Genomic DNA, 14,613 nt, shown 5'->3' with positions numbered 1-14,613 from the left:
TTTCCCTTTCCCCTGACTCTCAGCCTGAAGATGGTTTTGATCTGAAATGTCACCTATTCCTTTTCTCCAGAGATGCTGTCTAATCACAATTTACCGTATGACATCTCATGTCTGTGTAAATAGCTCATTCTAAGCTTCCCCCCGGTCTAGTTTCATTAAAAAAATCACTGAGTCAAGCACTTGCGCATCTAAACTTTATCTTGACAAAACACAATTACATTTCCCATTACCGTACCTAACCACCGCGGGTTTGATCCTCATATCTGCCTGATCAAGCCCTCTTGGCCTCGCTCAAATAGAGACACTCCAGAAGGTCACGCAGTCATAAACGCCCTCCCAGAAGATCGACACAGAACCTCGTGGTAGCGGACTTATATAGGTCCTTGAAACTCGAGGGGCCGAACCACATGTGGATGGTCTCTTTAAAATCCAATAACAAATATTGATTAACCCCACACATGACAGACATTTCCCTAACCCAATAATACAGTGGCTGATACATTGTATTCAAACAGTGTTTCTCAGAGGAAACGAACATTGCAACAGGTATCCTGACATGCGAGAAAACCAGACAAGGCTCAATACTTAATCCAATCAACATTCAGCAAAGTAAAGCTTTGCAACATTATTTACAATGTGTATGTCTGGTTTGCATCCATCCAATCCATTCTATGCATTTTGCACCTAATTGTCAGGGCCTGCAGATGTTCCCATACTCTTCCTGCAGCTCTGATCTAGGCTCTAGACAAACTGGCACCACTCTGCAGCTCGTCCAATTTTTACCGAAAGCACTTTTATATTGACCAAATGGCCTAGCAGCCCAGAAGCCTTTACTCAATTTTAGGGTCCTAGGCTCTCCAATTTGGCCAGGATTAACCTTCCTTCCTTTTATCATATATGATAAACCATCATTTATGATAACTAAGAGTCAGATAATCAGATAACCAGATATACATGTATGTCTATTACATTTTCCATCTATCAACAACACAAGATGATGATGTTTCTTCTCAGAATCCTGTCAAACTTCTTGAGTTTTCGTGGGCATAGCTTCACAATTTCCATCTGATGAGTCTTCACCTCCCGAGTTTTTGTGGGTGCGAATTCCCTCCATCTGTGTTGCCCATTCTTCCATCCCTTTCCATAGTCGAACCTATAACCTGTAATTCCTGAAAAACTTGGGACAAAGCAAGTTACCATTCATGCACCAATGCTTACCCATACATTCACTGTAATTCTGCAATACTATCCCTTTTCCATTTCAATATTCTGCTCTATTATATTCTACTCTATCACTGTATTCCTATTACTATTCTGTTCTATGATATACTCTTTACTATCCTAGGATCAACACTAATCAGCCCTCTCCATATTCACACGATGTTATAATTTGTATATCTGATGATGGTTTCTCATATATATTTCAGCTGAGCAGTCCAGATTTCCCTAAAGGCGTGACTCTTTTTTAAAGCAAACCTTGATAAATGTTCCAATTCAACCAAATTCAGTCTCAGCCTTCAATTTACTATTTTAAATTTCAGTGTCCGTCTCATCCTTCTCATTCCATAGCATTGTGGTCGATAACACAATTCTATTCCAATTCCTGTGGAATTCCCAGCTGTTCAAATTTAAACAATCAATTTCTATATGCTGTCAATTTCATCATAAATACAATTAAGAATGCCAATTCTAGGGACAATTTCTTTCCACCTTGATAATAGAAGCCGCTTTACCATCAGGGGTTAAACAATTTAGATCCATCGGTTAAATACATTGACTCTGATATCTCCACACCCATTCAAGTTTCTCCTACTAATTCAATAGACTTCTCCTCCAGTACATCTTCCTTGCTATGTTGGCTCGGCTCTCAGTCTAGGGGTTCTCGCTTAAACTAGTTTCCTTTTATCTCTAAGTAACTCTTTCTGGAAGGTTAGTATTGACTTTCTGAGGGGAACTCATAAATTTTCAGTCTACTTCATTTTATACTACCACCTCACGTTTCCAGGGTATGTCTTAATTCCTTTTAGCTTTTTAATACTATATCCCATAAGCCCTCTTTAAATCAACTTATTTATAACTAAATGTTGAAGCAAAGCGAGTATTTTGCCCCGAACCACAGAAGAATGTATTTTTCAAATACAAATTCGGTTCTTTAAAGTGAAGCTTGCCCTAATAGTCGTCATAGGTTGTCGGTGTTGTTTCTTTAGGAAAGATTAGATAGTGTTACTTTCCTTTCTTCGCTGGCGTCAAAAGCTAGATGATGTTAAAGTTGGGCACTAGGGTAGGTTTCTTCTTCCCTGATGTCAGTTTCAAGGGAGTAGGGATACTGAGGAGCAGCTTTCTCTATTGGTTGGCCTTCCCAGATTTGTCTTAAAGGGACAGGACAGTATCATTTCCTCCTGCTTGTTGATTCCAGTTTCTGGGGAGCTACATTACCTTTGCTGTCTTCTGCCCATTCTCAAGGGGTCTGTATATTCTTTACCTCACGTCCAGATAATATGTTGTCGATTATACTGTTTTGCAGGCATAAACTCAATAACAAGTTAGTATAATAGCTCCATTCCCCATTCCCATACCTCCTGCACAATAAGTTTGTTTCTTCTCTCCCTACTGTCATTTCTTCTTCTTAGTTCCCATTCATTCTCACACCAGCTACTATGTTTCTTTTCTTACTTTCTTTATTGCCCCTTGATTTTTCTTCCGTCCTGCTATGTTCTGTCTTCTCGCTGGGCACTCCTTCCTCCAATTATCTAATTGTATACAGTTGTAACAAGCTCCTTGTCTTACAATGCTCTTTGCTCTAAGGGGGTTTCTGGGGCAGTCATAAGATTGTTTACAATTTTCTTTTATGTGATCTTCAGTTTTTACTACAATAGTGCATCCAATTCCTTCATTCTGGTAAATTACTTGACGGGGTTCTCGAGTAGGGGTCATGTTTCCACGCCCACAATTCCTGGACGCGTTGGTAAGCCAGGACTGAGAAAATGGGCTGGCTTGAGTGAACGGTGTGTGGCTTCTTGGTTCCTGACATTCGGGCTATCTCTCTCTCTGTTCTCTTGAGTCCCAGTAGTCTCTTGAAATAAAGGACCTCCCATAATTCCTTGGATCTCAGATATTTCTATATTCTCTAGGATCTCTAATTTCTTCGTAATCCTGGAAATCCCTTCTTTGACCCCTCTCTCACTCGCTCCCTTGTTGGACAGGCTCGACTCCAATGTCCCATTCCCCCACAAGTGTAGCATTAATTAGGCAATATGGTTGGCCCTTGGTTCCATTGGAATGGGTTCTAAATTGGGAGTGTAGGTGTGATAATAATCTGAGAAGTCTGGAACCCTAATTTCTCCCAATCCGTAATTTGCTGGTACTCTGGGGATCCATGGTTCAGAGTTAGATCTTGGCAATTCTTTCTTGGCTATACGTTCACTTTCTCTTCTAGTTACAAGATAATTTTCCTGGTTCCTACCCTCCTTCCAATAGTGCCTCACAGCTCTGGCCATTTGACTGGCTCGGTTCTCAGACCAGTTCCTGTTATCAGTCTTGATTAAGTCTGCTACTTTAGTGGGGAGACAATTCAATAAGATAGCACAATACTGAGGGGAATTCACTCCATTTCTGTAATATAAGTCACCTGATTGGTCCATATATAATTTTGAAATACGGTCTAGAAATTCGTCTGCTCCTTCACCCTTTTCTGGTTTTATTTCCAGAATTTATTTTAAATCGCTTGGTTTGTGAAACGTTTTTGCAAGTGCCGTTAAAACAGCCTCTTCTCTTGCACTGTCATCAATTACTACGTTTGCCAAGGGTTTATACGTTGGGTGTCCTAGGGCTGCTGGAAATTGGGTATTTTCAACTGGAGTAATTATCTGTTGTATGGTCTCCCACAAATCCCGTGAATCTGCATGAAATACACGCATTGTGGTTCATAAATAATCTATAAAAGCATCAGGCGACTTCTTCCTATCAGGGATTCTGTTTAGTACTGCCATTATTTCATGGGGCTTCCACGGAGTATGGACGTCTGTGGCACGGGGATTATTCATATTTACTGCGCTGGTCAAATCCGTTGTACCCAGCCCTTCCCTTACTGGGAACTGCCTATGGGGTATCTGTTTAATTTGTAAACTTTCGGTTACATCAAAATCTACCTCGGTATCTTCAATCACTGTCTCACCCTCAGATGAATCCTCCCGTTCGCTAGGGGTTTCCCGATACTGTCCGAATAAGTTGTTCATCTTTCTTACTACTCATGTAATCTGCCTAGGTTGTGGCTCACAGAAATACTCTGGTGGTTGCAGTATATCTAACATACCTTCCTTTTCTTTAAACACCAGAGCTAATCTCTTTGTTCTACTCCGACTGCCACGAGCCACTGGACGATCTATCAATGACGGAGTGGATAGGGTCGAAGAATCTGGTACCCCAGTTTCTGCTGTTGGTAGAATCTGTTCAGATGTAGAATCTGCAGGAGTTGTTATTGATCATGCAGGCCTAAATTATTTATTACGAACACAAGTCATACAAGTGAAGTTTGGGAAACGCAAGAGGAACATGGTGGGAGCTGTGAACTTCCGTTTAATATTAGTCCATTCTTCCAAATATTCATCTCCTTCTCCCTCGAAGTCAGCACTAACCATCGGATTCCTAATCTTTAAATTGGCAGGGAATAATTTCCTTCCAGCAGATCTGCCGTTTCCTTGTTCTGTGTGTTTCCCATCATCTCCACTCCTGTCCTTCCTACTGTCTGGAGGTCGATCTACTTCTCCTTCTTTCAGTTCTATTCCAAGTTTAGCGATCGCTTTTTCCCAACTAGCTATCCTCTTAACCTTTGTCCACCTTCCGTTCCTCATAATATTTTTTCCATAATCCTATTAATTCATTTTTGTTATTACAATGCTGTTAAATAATCCGTTCGATGTATTTTATCCCTTTTACTGTTCTAATGCTCCACCCAGCGGCCATAGCTTGTTCCATAATTTCTTATTTAAAGCTCCTGATAAATTTCTTAATTTCTCTGCCTTGTGAGGAAACTCAATACACATTAGTTGCAATGGGCTCATTTCCTCTTCTGTCATATCTCGATCTACACTATTCCCCATGCTACCGAACACTCGAAACAGAATTCCTAAACCTCCGCTCCTTCCTTTTGATCCCTAAACTTATCAAGTTCATTCCTGAACAATGGCTAATGGCTCAAAGTGTTCATAGCCACGCAATTCTTTACTCATTTGCTCCACAAATCCTACTCTCCTATTCAAAATGTTCTCCTATCTCCCACAAGTCCACACCCTTTCAACCTTACAATTTTCTCAATCCCCAGTCATTCAAGGATCAGAGTACTCCAAGGAACAATCAAACACATTCGAGTACAATCAAATACATTCTCGCACTCATTTAATCCTCAATCGAAACACCCGAAAATGATCTTCCAACACTCAAATAACAGAGTACACAAGCAGGAAATCACGCTACCTAGTATTATCAGGCACAACCACACTCCTACATAAACCACAAACATTTGTTTATTATAAATCACGCACTCTAATAAATCCTCCTCGTGGAGCAATCGGTTAGCGGAACAAATCCTACCCTGACACAGCGATCAAAAGAGTACAAACCCTGATCGAACCACCATGACTCAGATTCTCACAATACTACAATCTCCACAATTACAAATATTTAATTCAAACACACTTTTACTTCAATTATCTAACACCCAAAAATCCGTAAGCACGCACACACGCAGCAATACAAATAGCGGTCCGCGAACTTAACACACTCTAAATCTTAACTTTCTAAATCTTAATACACTCTAAATTTATTTACGTACACAAAATATTTACTGAATTCGGATCCGATAACAATACAAAAATCTAGGTTTTTACAATTTACAAAAAATGATTTAAAGCACTAGCTCAGTTTACAAACACTCGAGATTAATGCCGCGTCACGCTGTTATCAATCAGTGAACCTCTCCCTCCGATACCAAAGATTTTCCCCTTCCTAGATTACTCTTTGCTGAGGGGTTCTACTCCTTAAATGACTACTTATCCTCCCGAATGTTACTATCCTCACGCTAAGAATGGACTTCTATAGAGGGTCCTCTATCCCTCCTCTCTAAGCTCTACAGAATTAGGTGTACCCTTCGCATTTGGATTACTTTTCACCAGGTAAATCAGGTTCCCGTCTCTCAGGTACTCTTCACTATCAGGTACTAATCAACAATCGACCAGAGGGTTACTATTCACTGTTGATCAGCCGCTAGTCGGAATCGATCATGAACATGCACAAACTCTGAAGTTCTATCTATACAGAATTCGAATTCTACCGTATGGGAAGAACTTCAATGTGAAATTCTGTATTTGGACATTTGATTCTGCAAATATAGACTCGTTCTCGAACTCCTAGTTTTAGTGTGTACCACTCCACAAATGCGGGCTCTCGAATCAAACTAAATTGCCCAATGAAATCTCGAATGGACTGGAGTATTCTCAGCCAATCTATACTCTATCCAGTACCTTTACGAGATTCCTCGTCCATCACTCCAGGGAGTGACTCAGATATCTTCATGCAGACACCCCTCTCTGCTGGGCACTGAGGGTTCAGCGCCTAGCCTCTTTGCGCTGGCAGTTGATGCCAATTTTCAGAATGCACCTTTCCAATCAGCGCTCCTGGCAAAGATGGATCAATATGTAGACCAGACCTGTGTTTCAATACCCCTCCAATTGGATACCAAATCTGGACAATTAGCCACCCCTCACGCAATGAAGCCTGTCAGGCTCTCGTTAAAGCAGCTGCAGTCTGCCAACGACGACCACGTTTTGGGCCACTCCACACTGTTTTATGGGCCCCTAACACAAAGGAGTGTTAACCACCCCCTCCCCCCCCCCCCCAACTCCCCCTGCTTGCTAGGCTCTGTTCTAATTATCTTGATTGGACCTTTCCAAGCCTGCGAATGATCGATCTGCTCCAACTAGCGAAGTGCCAAAAACCAATGCGAAAAACGCGAGAGAGGGCCCGATTTCTGCACTCGTGATCGAGACAGCTCAACACCCTTGATCGCAAACTTGTGTTTAGGGGTCCGTTGAGATCGCGGACGAGCCCCCAATGTAAATAGCTCGCTTCCCCCAGTCTAGTTTCAGTCAAAAATTACTGAGTCAAGCACTTGCGCATCTAAAGTTTATTTTGACAAAACCCAATTACAGTTCCCACTACTGTACCTAACCACCGCAGGTTCGATCCTCGTATCTGCCTGATCAAGCCCTCTTATCCTCGCTCAAACAGAGACACTCCAGAAGGTCACGCAGTCCAAAGCGCTCTCCCAGAAGATCGACACAGGACCTTGTGGTAGCGGACTTTTATAAGTCCCCGGACCTCGAGGGGCCGAACCACATGGGGGTGGTCTCTTTACAATCCAATAACATATATTGATTAACCACATACATGACAGGCATTTCCCTAACCCAGTAATACAGTGGCTAATACATTGTATTCAAACAGTGTTTCTCAAAGGAAACGAACATCGCAACATGTGCCCTGACATGCAAGAAAACCAGACAAGGATCAATACTTAATCCAATCAACATTCAGCAAATGTAAAACTTTGCAACGTGTATGTCTGGTTTGCATTCATCCAATCCATTCTATGCATTTTGCACCTAATTGTCAGGGTCTGCAGAAGTTCCCATTCTCTTCCTGCAGCTCTGATCTAGGCTCTAGACAAACTGGCACCATTCTGCAGCTTGTCCCATTTCTACAGAAAGCACTTTTAAATTGACCAAATGTCCTAGCAGCCCCGAAGCCTTTACTCAATTTTAGGGTCCTAGCCTTTCCAATTTGGCCAGGATTAACACCTGTGGCATTATAGGCTACAGCAGCTAAAGTCTAACTTCAAGAAATGGGGTGTGCAATTTCCCAGCATGAGATGTACAGGTATATGGAATTGGCAGGGTAACAGGATGTATCCACCTGCTCAATATTATCTAAAAAAAAGCAAAATTATCAATTACCAAAGCCTATATTTGTTTAGTAAGGAACTGCAGAAGCAGGTTTACACTGACGTTGGACATAAAATGCTGGTGTACCTCAGCGAGTCAGGCAGCATCTCTGGAGAAGAATAGGTGATGTTTCGGGTCGAGACGCTTCTTCAGACTGAGAGTCAGGAGAGAGGGAAACTAGAGATATGAGGAGGTACAAAGAACAAATGAATGAAAGGTATGAAAGCTATATTTGTTTGTAATTTATATTTCATATCCTCATGGTCATAGCATGGACCTGCCAGCAGATGGCACTATTACTCTACTTCCTGCTGACCAGGGAGTTTTTGCCCATACAAAAACTATGCATTCTGAGAAACAATTTTTCAAATAAATGCAATCTTTATTTTTCTTTCTTCAGAAAAAATTGAAACCACTGTGCACTCAAAACAAAAAGGTCAGTATCTGGCGCTTGCTTCTGCCAAATAAGATATCATGTTGGGAATGTGTGGAATCAAGTGCTCTATGTGTTAAATTAATGAGAGTAGTGAGTGTAATATTGCACTTGGTGTTATGATATACATTGCAAACGGTAAGCACCGCGGTGAAATTACCTCCTTCGCCAACCTCCACTCGTAATGGAAAGAGCTGCTTTCAGTCTGTGTCAGTGAAATGTCTGAATCACTTTACCTCAGAACTGAAAGGAGAAGGAAATCGATCCAGAGGGAAAAGAAATCCCAGGGAGGAGTGCGGTCTCCATGGAAACCACAGTGTTTCAAATTTGGTGGAACTGGATGGGAAGATTAGCAGCGCAATCCCTTTCAAAGACTCTTTGAAACCGAGAGACACTGAGAGTGAGTGCTGCTCAGTGATGTGTGGGGGACGGGAAATTTAGTGATGCTCCCAAACATCTTGTGCCAGCACAGTTCCATTGAATAGAGGATTTCCTTTAGAATGTTGATTAGTATGGGTGCTTTTGTTATCTGTCTGTGCGTAAGGGGGGCTAGTTTTTGTTTTATTCCTGGGGATAAGAAGACTTAAGCAGCGACACTCCTACGGATTATACTAAGCTGCATGCATCAGATGAGCAGCTGCAGAAATGTGATGGGAAACCTGCCGTCAGGCTGAAATAGAAGGAGTTCTAGTCTCCTCGAGGCAGAGGAGCATGCAAGCTGGACAGTTTTCTGGTAGCAGTGCAGATGCCAGGAACTGCAGATTCTAGTTTACACAAAAGATCACAGAGTGCTGGAGTAATTCCATTGGGAGGCTCCAGTTGGACGGTGCAGACTCGGTGGGCCGAATGACCTATTTCCCGCGCTGTATCGCTAAACTAGATGCAAAGTGTTGGGAGGACTCAACGGGCGGAGCAGCATCTCTGGAGAACATGGATCGGTGCCGTTTCGGGTCGGGACCTTTCTCCAGTCTGAAGAAGGGTCCTGTCCCGAAACAACACCTATCCATGTTCCCCAGTGTTGCTGCTTGACCCACTGAGTTATTCCCAACACTTGGTGCCCATTTCTAGTGGAGGGATTGGGACAGGTGAGGTTCACTCCAACTACCAACGTGTAGGAGTGGTATCAGTGAAGATGGACCATGAGTTCACTTCTGGCCTTGTATGACCAGCAAACACTAATGCAATCATCAAAAAAGCACATCAGCGCCTCTACTTCCCCCACACATCCTGAGAAGATTACGGAGAGTCGGATTGTCAAGGAAGACTCTCTCTAACTTCTACAGGTGCACAGTCGAGAGCATGCTGACCGGTTGCATCGTGGCTTGGTTCGGCAATTTGAGCGCCCTGGAAAGGAAAAGACTACAAAAAGTAGTAAACACTGCCCAGTCCATCATCGGCTCTGACCTTCCTTCCATCGAGGGGATTTATCGCAGTCGCTGCCTCAAAAAGGCTGGCAGTATCATCAAAGACCCACACCATCCTGGCCACACACTCATCTCCCTGCTACCTTCAGGTAGAAGGTACAGGAGCCTGAAGACTGCAACAACCAGGTTCAGGAATAGTTACTTCCCCTCAGCCATCAGGCTATTAAACCTAGCTCGGACAAAACTCTGATTATTACCAACCACTTTCTGTTATTTGCACTATCAGTTTATTTATTCATGTGTGTATATATTTATATCATGGTATATGGCCACATTTATCTGTTTTGTAGTAAATGCCTACTATTTTCTGTGTGCTTAAGCAAAGCAAGAATTTCATTGTCCTATACAGGGACACATGACAATAAACTCACTTGAACTTGAACTTGAACTTGAACACTGCACTCATTGTGAGAGAGCGAGTGAACCTCACTCACACCAACACTGTGATTCAGATCATGCTTATTATTAGTGCTGTTGAAATCATACACTTTATAGTTCATTGCCTGTGCCTCCATAAAACAAAGGGAAGAGGGCAAACCTGTGTCATCTTCATGTAACAATCTAAAGTTAGCAACAGATTGGCTGAAGGCCATTTCATTTGTCTTGTTAATTGGAATTGGAAACTTTTAGAGCTCCTGGTTTATTTTATTATCATGTTGCGTTTAAACTAGAATCTGCATTTAATTTGCCTTTAAAGTCTAATCATTTGTGAATGATGTGATTGACCTTTCATATGCATAATATGAAATAATATTTTCTAACGGAATTCAAAACCTGCTCGATTCCAGCATTTTGGTGACCATTCTTGCAACTTCTCAATGATCTTTTTGACATTTCTCATTTGCTGTTTTTTATTGTTATTTCACGGCCTAATTTAATTGGAAAGTAGAAACAAGAAACTGCAAATGCTGGTTTACAAAATAGGCACAAAGTGCTGGAGTGACTCAGCGGGTCACGTGGCATCCCTGGAGAACATGGATAAGTCACGTTTCAGGTCTGATGAAAGGTCCTCACCCGAAACATCACCTATCCATTTTCTCCAGAGATGCTACCTGATCCATTGGGTTACTCCAGCCTTTTGTGTTCTGTTTCTGATAAAGAATGGCATTGATGCATTTGGACGGAAAACTTGTAAACACAGGTGTGTGCGTGATGTTACCTTTGAGAGGTATTTTGCGATCACATTGAGAAAAATATTTTTGCCTCTCTTAATATGAATGATTACAAATAAGTCATTATTCAACACTGATTTGTGCCATCCAGCCCAGCATCTAAAACCACAAAATGCTGGAGTAACTCAGCGAGACAGGCAGTATCTCAGGAGAGAAGGAATGGGTGACGTTTCGGATGGACACCCTTGTTTAGACCCTCAGCTTACTACTCTCCCGGAACACTGGACACTGTTGACATGCACAACTGCACTGAATATTTGGCTCGCTCCATGGCCAAGTTGGCAGCTGCTTACATCAGCTATACAGGAGCTGAGGACTGCATGTCCTGCTGAGCTGCCCCATCTCATTTTGCAAGGCTGTTGCCAGTGTTGGATTGCCACAGGTGCCAATGGTGTACACTTGATGCAACATTAAGCAGATCTTTCACATTACTGTGTCCCTTTGCTTTGAACTTTTGCTATCAATAGCAGATCGCAACTGTGCCAAGCTTAAACAACTGAGTTATTATGATCCATCTCGGAACAATGGACATTTGTCTCAGTTTTTGCCTGTGGTAAGTTGATACCTATACGTCATTGTCAGTATCCTTTTACTTCATGGGAGAGTAGTGCAAAGTGGCCTTGTGACAAAGCAGGCATTGTATTCAGAATACCACGGGACGGCACAATGGCGCAACGGTAATGTTGCAGTCTTTACAGTGGCAGAGACCCAGGTTCGATCCTGACTACAGATGCTACCTGTAAGGTTTGGGTGCATTCTCCCTGTGACCACGTGGGTTTCCTCCCGCACTCCAAAGACATGCAGGTTTGTAGGTCAACTGGCTTCTGTAACTTGTCCCTCGTGTGTAGGATTGAACTAGTGTATGGGTGAGCATTGGCCGGCACAGACTCAGAATGACGACGAGCCTGTTTCCACGCTGTATCTTTAAGCTAGCCTAACGCCAGAGGTTGATTGTGTCCTTGAATATTCCAGCCAGTTGCTCCGCACACATGTTTAGCACTCAGTCAGGTATGACACCGGTGCCAGACGATTTGTGTGGATTCACCCTCTTGAGGAATGCACTGATATCAGCCAAGAGACTGAGACCACAGGGTCTTCAGGGGCTGTGGGGATGTGCAGTTGTGTCACCACTCGCCCCTGCAAAGCGTGCATGAAGAATTGAAAGGCATTGAACTCATCAGAAGTGATGCATCGCTGCTGCTTACGTTAACCGTTCTCCCCACTGTAATTTGGTTTAGTTTAGAGATACAGCGCGGAAATAGGCCTTTCGGCACAGCAAGTGTGCACCGACCAGCCATCCCTGCACACTAACACTATCCTACACGCACAAGGGACAATTTTTACAATTTTACCAAGCCAATTAACATACAAACCTATACATCTTTGGAGCGTGGGAGGAAACAGGAGCACCCGGGGGAACCCACATGGTCATGGGGCAAATGTACAAAATTCGTGCAAACAGCACCTGTCTGAAGATGGCGTCTGACCGGAAACATCACCCATCCTTTTTCTCCAGAGTTGCTGCCTGACCCGCTGAGCTGCACCAGCCCGTTGTGTCTATCTGAGTTTACTTTGCTTTAGTTTAGAGATTCAGCGTGGAAACAGGTCCTTCAGCCCACCAAATCCGTGCCGACCAACAATCACCCCGTACACTAGTTCTATCCTACACCCTAGGGACAATTTACAGAAGCCAATTAACCTCCAAACCTGCACGTCTTTCGATTGTGGGCGGAAGCCTGAGCACCAGGAGAAAACACGCGCGGTCACAGGGAGAATGTGCTAGTTCCGTACAGACAGCCAGGATCATATCCGAGTCTCTGCTGCTATAAGGCAGCAGCTCTACCACTGAGCCCAATTTTATTCAGTTGAATCTCGGTAAGGGCTTCTGTTTATCACTGCAAGAAATGGTTGGTTGTTTTAGGAAATTGCATGAGTTTTGCTTAACTTATGTAATTTAATTTGGCTGTTCAGACCACCATAGTGAAACGGCCACTTAATTGTTTGATTGAAGATACATAGATAATTTTAGTATAGTTAAAAAAGTCATTTTCCATGTCCTTCGTACCGTGATTCTGCAAAGTACACAATATCACTATGATTGTGTACATGTCGTCGCATACCATTTACTCTTTAATCTAGCCAACAAATTGCTAAAATAATACATCAAATGCTGGATATGCGTGTACATCCTGACAGCAAAACATAAACAATATTGCAATGTTTCAAGTCAAGTCAAGTCAAGTTTATTCGTCACATACACATACGAGATGTGCAGTGAAATGAAAAGTGGCAATGCTCGCGGACTTTGTGCAAAAAGACAAACAAACAAACAACCAAACAAACTATAAACACAATCATAAACACACACATATTCTTTTACATTAAATATTGTGGGCGGAAGGAAAAACGTTCAGTAAAGTTAGTCCCTGGTGAGATAGGAGTTTACAGTCCGAATGGCTTCTGGGAAGAAACTCCTTCTCAACCTCTCCGTTCTCACCGCATGGCAACGGAGGCGTTTGCCTGACCGTAGCAGCTGGAACAGTCCGTTGCAGGGGTGGACGGGGTCTCCCATGATTTTATTGGCTCTGGAGTTGCACCTCCTGATGTATAGTTCCTGCAGGGGGGCAAGTGAAGTTCCCATAGTGCATTCTGCCGAACGCACTACTCTCTGCAGAGCCTTCTTGTCCTGGGCAGAGCAATTCCCAAACCAGATGGTAATATTTCCGGACAAGATGCTTTCCACAGCCGCTGAGTAGAAGCACTGGAGGATCCTCGGAGACACTCTGAATTTCCTCAATTGCCTGAGATGGTAAAGGCGCTGCCTTGCCTTACTCACGAGTGCTGCGGCGTGTGATGCCCATGTCATATCCTCAGAGATGTGGACTCCCAGATATTTAAAACAGTTCACCCTATCCACAGGATCCCCATTTATCCTCAATGGAGTGTACGTCCTCGGATGATGTGCCCTCCTAAAGTCCACGATCAGCTCCTTAGTTTATTTTGATGTTCAAGAGGAGGCTGTTATCCTGGCACCAGAGTGCTAGATCAGCCACCTCCTCCCGGTAGGCCTTCTCGTCGTTGTCTGAGATCAGGCCCACCACCACAGTGTCATCAGCAAACTTAATTATTGAGTTGGATCATTAACATTTTCAGTACGTCTTATTGTGAGAGATTTGAGTGATTGATTCTGGATATCAAAACCATTGGAGATGCTGTGTGCTACTGTAACGTGGAAGAATATCGAAGAGAAGCTACTTATGTGCTGACTTCATTGAGAAATTGTACTATTCTTTGTTACTATGCCAGATATTATACCACCTCTGGAAGATGTACATGTACATACCATAGAAATGGTATACAACTGTACTGAAAGGATGACATTTCTTATCCATATACTGTAGGTGTATGCTGGGCTATTTCAGAAAATAATCGGACATGTTGTTGTGGAACTGGAGTCGACAATGTCAGGAGGGATGATTGGTTTATTGATCTAATCGAGCACATTGTGGCAGCACAGTGGCACAACTGGTAGAGCTGCTGCCTCACAGCACCAGAGACCTAAGTTCGATCCTGACCTCGGGTGCTGT

The 14,613-nt window shown here is 42.9% G+C and overlaps 1 protein-coding gene across 3 annotated transcripts in view; it reads left to right on the top strand.

The window, feature by feature from the left end:
* The window catches only part of LOC116980693 (limbic system associated membrane protein), a 1,768,528-nt gene that overhangs the window by 1,739,324 nt on the left and 14,591 nt on the right, over positions 1–14,613 (top strand). For 2 of the 3 annotated variants that reach the window (XM_033033154.1, XM_033033153.1), the window contains one exon: positions 8,398–8,433. The exons of the other annotated variant lie outside the window; for it this stretch is intronic. In XM_033033154.1, the coding sequence (XP_032889045.1) occupies positions 8,398–8,433 (36 nt within the window). The remainder of the gene's footprint in view (positions 1–8,397; positions 8,434–14,613) is intronic. 3 annotated transcript variants of the gene reach the window in all.

This window comes from Amblyraja radiata, chromosome 14 (genome assembly GCF_010909765.2).
Source record: "Amblyraja radiata isolate CabotCenter1 chromosome 14, sAmbRad1.1.pri, whole genome shotgun sequence".
Lineage (NCBI taxonomy): Eukaryota > Metazoa > Chordata > Chondrichthyes > Rajiformes > Rajidae > Amblyraja > Amblyraja radiata.
The sequence above is the reverse complement of the archived record's forward strand: the minus strand, read 5'-3'. Positions and strand labels throughout refer to the sequence as shown.